This window comes from Coenobita brevimanus, chromosome 1, assembly GCF_032717465.1.
Source record: "Coenobita brevimanus isolate Jiangsu-jjx chromosome 1, ASM3271746v2, whole genome shotgun sequence".
NCBI lineage: Eukaryota > Metazoa > Arthropoda > Malacostraca > Decapoda > Coenobitidae > Coenobita > Coenobita brevimanus.
The window spans coordinates 56,605,729-56,612,848 of record NC_136954.1 but is presented as its reverse complement, the minus strand read 5'-3'; the positions used below and the strand labels follow the sequence as shown (position 1 = coordinate 56,612,848).

Here is a 7,120-nt window from a genome sequence, read left to right as displayed (position 1 = left end):
AATTAAAACACCGATTATGGAAGCGGCCTTGGCAATAATGTACAGCTGGCAACACATGAACCTGGGGCAGCATCATTACGTAGCAGAGGCCTAGCACCTGGTACACCTGACAACCCTGACATAAATCACACGTCTGTTGGTGGCACTGGCATGAATGAACGAAGGTGTCAAACATTACTCGAACTGACCAAGTAACTGTGATTCATGAACGTCAGAAATTACAACTAGGTCTCCACACACTGTCCAAGGCTGATAAGTGGCCATCTGTACAATCTGAACACATGTAGGATAAAGTTAATCATGAAAGACTATGCAAGGGAGAGGTGATTCTGACGTGCCATGATCTCGTGGCATTAGGAAAGTTTCTGGCATCTCTTCCTTTGACATTCATTTTACGTGTTACGGCTTAATATTCTGTGTTGTTTATGCCTTCCTGGTATCAACATTTACTGCAAAAATATCACAAGAGAATATTAACACCCTGGCCCTTATGACTTATTCTCGGCTCAACATTAGCGTCCAACGTTACCTGGAATTAAATACTGTAATGTAGTTGTCCTTATCAGATCTACCTTCATAAAGACATTTCACTGCCCCAAATAATTTTCTTGAATATGTTGCGCACCAAATGTTTAAGGATGGACCTGATGAGATTTGGTAGGATTATGATATGGCTATGAAGTATACTTGATTTAAGATAACATTTCCAAGGTAGTATAACTGACTGTGTAAATGAAAGGTATATACTGGTGACTATCGTACCTCTCACTCTCTTATACCTCACTCAGGTTAAAAAGTCTAACGTTAGCCGAAAGAAAACCAGCATACATAGAAATTAACTGACAGGAAAGAGGTGCCATAGAAACGCATTTGAAGCTGGTCCTATTAAGGAAAGAAACCACATGTAAAAAATAAACTAATAAACTGCTAAAAAAAAAAAAAAATCGTGCAATTCAATAAAGTACTACAGTTGTCCCTCATGCGCACTGACGTATCATTTTTGTAGATAAGATCTGATAAGGAGGATGCGCTAACCAGCCTTTCACGCCAACAAGAATACGTCCCAAGGTCACACATGGACCAAAAAGTCGTATTCACAGTGCCATGGAAGGCTTCGTTGCACCTCCTCCTTGTGATTTACTCTTCACAGTACACCTTAACACTCTCTTGTACGCTATTTATATCGTTTTAATATCTACATATTTTGCACTAATAACATACACGAGGACATAAGGTGCAATGTGCTGTATAAATATTACGGTGTACTATGCAAAAAAAAAAAAAAATCACTACGGAAGAGAGGTATAACAAATCTCCAAAGGCACTTAGAATATGACCTAAGTTCACTCCACTTGAGGCAGAACAGGGTCAGGTGCCTTGAGTGCCAGCCCATGACGCCTGAGGGCAGCCAGTATATCAGCGTAGACGCCAGGGTTCTCGATGGTGGGGGGTACTATGACAGATTTGTCCTTGGCCAGGTCTGCGATGGTTTTCCTGGCGGTCTTGCCGGAGCGGGTGCGAGGTAGGCCCGAGATCATCACGGTGAGGCGAAAGGCTGCCACCGGCCCCACCTGTCGCCGCACCAGGACTGTTAACTCTTTGCTTATTTGCTCCTCAGTAACGTTACTGCCTTCCTGCACCTTGTACAGTCCCAGTGGCACCTCGCCCTTCAGTGAGTCCGGCACCCCCACCACGGCAGCATCCACCACCAGCGGGTGCTCCAGCATGGCCTCCTCCAGCGCCAGGGTGCTCAGCCGGTGTCCCGCCACGTTGATCACGTCGTCATCTCGTGCCCTCACACCGATGTATCCCTGCGCGTCCACCACACCGGCGTCCATGGTGTCGTAGTGTCCTGGGTACTTGCTAAAGTATATCTCCGTGAAGCGGTCGAAGGTACGGTATAGAGTGTTCATACAGCCTGGTGGCAGTGGCAGGCGACACACGATGCGTCCCAGCTCACCAGGCAGTGCATCTTGACCATCCTCTCTTAGCACCCGTATATCGAATCCCATGAAAGGTTTACCAGTGGCACCACGAGGTGGGTGCAACGGCATGCCCAGTCCGGCACAGTGGGCAGTGATGGCAAACCCAGTCTCTGTCTGCCACCAGTTGTCCAGAACAGGTACACCAAAAACATCCTCGGACCACTCCCTGGTCTCGTGGTCCAGGGGTTCGCCGGCCACGAAGAGGTACTTGAGACGGTCCATTTTGTACTGACGGCCTTGTGTGACATCTGGGTCCTGGTGCATGATGGATCGCAGTGCCGTGGGTGCTGTGAACATGCCTGACACGCCGTGCTGTGCCGCCACACGGAAAAACTGTCCAGAGTCCGGGGTGCCCACTGGCTTGCCCTCGTACACTATGGTGGTGGTACCAGACAGCAGAGGGGCGTAACAAATATACGAATGGCCAACAATCCACCCCAGGTCTGAGGCCGCCCACCATACATCCCCCGGCGCCATACCATAGATGGCACCCATGGTCCATGTTAGAACTGCTGCATGGCCACCTGTGGGCCGCACCACACCTTTGGGCTGGCCCGTGGTGCCAGAGGTATACAGCACGTAGCAAGGGTGATCTGAGGGCACTGGCACAGGATCATGGCGGGGGGCCCTGGCCACCTCTTCCTCCCAATCGAGGTCACGGCCAGGCTGGAGTTGAGCAGTGGGCAGGCTGGGTCGTTGCAGCACCACACAGTGGCGGGGTTTGTGTGTGGACAGGTGGATGGCCTGGTCTAGGATGGGTTTGTACTCCACCACGCGGGTGGGTTCCACGCCACACGAGGCCGTCAGTACAACACTCGGGGTGAGGTGGGACATGCGTGTGGCCAGCTCGGGTGCCGCAAACCCACCGAACACCAGGGAGTGGAAGGCCCCCAGCCGCACCGTGGCCAACATAGCCACCACTGCCTCGGCCATCATGGGCATGTAGATGAGCACACTGTCGCCACGGCCCACACCCAGTCGTGCCAGAGCCCCTGCCAGCCGCGACACGGCCTCCTGCAGCTGGTGATAGGTGAGGCTGTTCAGGCTCTGGGTGACGGGGGAGTCATGGATGATCGCCACCTGGTCGCCACGTCCTGCCGCCACGTGCCGATCCACCGCGTTATGGCACGTGTTCATCTCCCCGCCCACGTACCAGCGAGGGGCGTGCAGCGTGGATGCATCCAGTACCTGCGTGTACGGCTTACTCCACTCCACTCCGCCACCCACCTCGTCCCAGAAGGCCTCCCTGTCGTTAATGGAGCGCCGGTAGAGATGATCGTAGTTACCAGTGGGTCCTGAGGCAGCTCTGGTATGCTGCCACGCTGCCCTCACGCCCACCTTGCCACATGGCCCTGCCCTCCCGCCCACCAGCTTCGCCAAGCCAGCCCGACAACACAACATAATTATCACCACCTAGACTACAACTCTGGGACTGGGAGCCTAGCCTAGTCAGTGACAGACACCCGCCTTGTCGACAGTGGAGTTGTCACATGCTACCAAAGACATGTGCTATCACTGTTCATTCATACACTGACTGTCTCACCCTCACCGCCATCTTCCTATACATTACACTTCACAAATACGTGCTTCAGTACTTGTAATAACACGGACACCATGTCTTACAGTCTTACGTGTTCATCTTGCGTCTGGCAAGTACACGCCAAATAATTCGTTCAAGGCCGCCCAGAGGAACTTTTTCAGAAGCAGCTCTGCAAAGGCTCCCACAAAGGATAAAACCTGGCATTTTCCATATACAGTTCAAAAGGCTCGCTTCTCAAATTAAAATTATAATGGTTTGTTTCTAAAAGCAACACCCTGCAAAACAAGAAGAAAAACAATCTCAGGTCTACCTAGCATCACGATTAGCCTACATATGCTCTAAAGATGAACAAGACTGTCTAACTGTGGCAGAAAAAAAAAAAAAAAGTAAATACGACGACGACTTTTAATTCCTTCTCGTTACCTCCATATGATTTCATAAACCACTTCAGCCCGAGCACGTAGTCTTTGAGAGCACCATAGTAATGATGTGGCGAAGGAAGACTTGCAGACTCCTCCAGAGAAAAAAAAAAATCTTTAAAAACTGTCTCCAAACGAGAATGAAACAAGAACACATCACAGGACTGAAGGGGTTAATCGAGATTGTGTCTAGCCGCCCGTCTCAACGAAAAGTCTTCACCCACCATCCACCCCACCCCAAAAAAACTTGGTTGCAAGAATGCATTTTAAATACATGGCACAACTGGAATTTTACAGGAGAATGCTTCTAGGTTTTCTCCCCCACAGCGGGTGATATTTGTCTCGCATTGTTCCCCACATCATTTACGCCCACAAATACGGCTGTTGGTGCTTGCTTAGTCTGCTTTACTTAAACCTCTTCACAACAAGAACGTCGTTTCTACGTTACCTCTGCCAAGGAAGTTGGACAAAAATTATGTATTCGCCCGTGTCTGTACCGTATATCTACTTCTGTACAAGATATCTCAGAAAGCTGTTGCCGAATTTCAATTTTAATTTTGTGGACAGGTAGGCAGTAGGTCAAGGAAGAGGAGTTATATTTACTGGCGTTACGGACGTACGCGTATACAATATATGCGTATATTTGCGTAACAGTAGAATTTAATGACTAGCTACCACCAGACGATTTTGTTCGACTTAGGGAAGGAGATCTTGAATAGTGAAGGCATTAATGAAGGCTAAGTTTAATCCCTCCAGCTCGAAAACTCTCCTACTCGTTACAGAGAAAAAAAAATGTGAAGCGGTAGTTACAAAAGACCTGCTTAATTTTTCACTTTCATACGGCTGTCATATAACTTCAACATGATTTCAGTCAACTCGTACACGACTTCTCTTACCACAAGTACAAAAATTGCTCGCACACATTTTTTTTTTTTTTTTTTTTTTTTTACTTTTTTCTTGATAACTTTTATTCAGTTTCGCACTTATCATTCTTGCTCAAAAACTGATCAAACAGTCGTTTCATAAAAACTTCCGTTCCATTTTTCTTTTCTTTTTTTTTTGCCTATTTTTAGTTCCTGAGGTTACAAAAATTCTCACTGCAATATAATCAATAAATTCATATACCAATAACATAAAAGTCATCGCCGTACTGAAAGGGTTCATTACATCCTGCTTGATATCTGTATTCTTGCCTGGTGACACACATAATGGTACTTGAATTTGTACACATTGTTCACTTTCCCTGTTTCTACGCCAGACTACTAGAGGCTAGCAACGCCCACCACATCGCACTCTTCCTGGCACTTGGCCGTCTCGCTCGCTCGCTGGCGCGCGCACACACACACACACACACACACACACAAAACGTGCAAATATATAAAAGAATAATTGTAAATAGGAATATTCATTCATTCATTCATCTAATCTGTGTTCCCATGACAAGCGTAGGAGCTCGGGGCTATGCAAGTTGGTCCTGACATTTATGAAGAGAGTGACCAGCTTCAGTCATCCCCGTGAAGCATTACGTGAGTAATAAACCCCAACCACCCCTTGAATATAAACCTGCACTGGCTCAATCCAACTGGAGGTCCCTAATTATATGCCCACTAAACCACCTGGCACCATAATTTGGTTATATGGTTACCACCCAATGTAGTATATGGTTTCCTGGTGTACAGGAAACCATTTGGTTTGTCATTCAGTGCAGAGTCACCCGTAGACAGAAGGAAGAGGAAAGAGTGAAGGAAAGAAAGCCAGATGAGGAAGGATGGAAAGAAGGAAGAAAGGAAAGGGCAGGAACTCAAGTGCAGCACTACATCAAGTGAGTGGATGGCGAGTGACCTCACCTACCGCAAAGTAAACAGAACAGTGCCCTCACCTCTATATATATTATATATATATATATATATATATATATATATATATATACACAGTATAATCACGCACATTCTCTCTCTCTCTCTCTCCAACACAATTCTGTGCAAAGTTAATACTGCTTTGATGTCAACCAGTATGGCTAAGCCAAATACAGTACTCAATTATGAGAACAGTTATAGTACAACTCACCGACTTATTTTACAACTGGACTCAATCTGTTCATGGATTGCCGAATGCCAATGTATAGTACAGTAAGTCCCTATAACGGTAACCTTTCCTGACATTTTTAGTATTAAATCCCCAGGAAATAACATGAAACTGCCTATTAAATTACATTACTTCTTATATATCTAATGTGCTCCTTCTTCCAATCTACAGTAATTTCATGGAAAAAGTTACGTCATTTTGGCACTTAAGATGGTCCTATTATGTGCATACAGTCTGCCATACATAAGCTATGATGTGTGGTGGGGTGGAAGGGTGACCTAGATTCTTGAATATCAATTAAATATGCCTTTACCTACTACGTGTGTGAAGCTCAATGCCCAAAGGTAGCTGGATCACTGAGAACTGTGGGGTGTAGATGATTGCAACTCCTAAAATTAAAAGGAATTCCCTTTACACCTACCCATATTGTGTGTATATAGATGCAGAACCAGAGGTGGCCTGGTTACTGCAATACATAATCCACAAACCATGGTACAGCAAGAGGGTGGTGAGAGAGGGTTGGAAAAATGCTAATACAGTTTTGATGTGCAGATATGATAAATACTGGCACAGGGTGGTAATAAAAAGGGGTTGACTTTCATGTTTCCCCCTCCCTCCTTAACACACCATTTTCATGACATACCCATCTGTTATCCTTTTACCACAGGCTTATTGTGTGTGCAGGGTTACACAACAAAAGGTAGTCTGAGGTACAGTATGCAGCCACCCACTAACTGTGATATGCTGTGGGGGAGGGGGGGTTGGAAACAGAACCTTGAAAATTAATAAGCTACACCTCATCCACTGTCCTACTATCTGCAGAAATTAACGCAACCAAAGGGAGCCTGTCTACTGATACGGCATCAGCAACCTACTACGTGCTAGAGAACTCAGTGGTACTCTTAGAACTTTGAAAATCAACAGGTTTTACCGTAATCATTGAACTTCTTTGGAAACAATAGTGGTTTTATGATAAAGATATGGCATCTACAAACTGTGATGCATGATAATGGTGTGGGGGAAGGAGGATAGACTTTGCTTTTTACCATAAGCCTACTGTGTGTGTGTTGTTGGTGGTGCTTTTTTTTTGG

The 7,120-nt window shown here is 46.2% G+C and overlaps 1 protein-coding gene across 1 annotated transcript; it reads right to left on the bottom strand.

The window, feature by feature from the left end:
- Window positions 1–1,283: 1,283 nt before the first annotated feature.
- On the bottom strand, window positions 1,284–3,386 carry LOC145398484 (acyl-CoA synthetase short-chain family member 3, mitochondrial). The gene has a single exon (XM_080271392.1). It carries the CDS (start codon window positions 3,384–3,386, stop codon window positions 1,344–1,346), a length of 2,043 nt encoding a protein of 680 aa, XP_080127518.1. The 3' UTR covers window positions 1,284–1,343.
- Window positions 3,387–7,120: the final 3,734 nt, after the last annotated feature.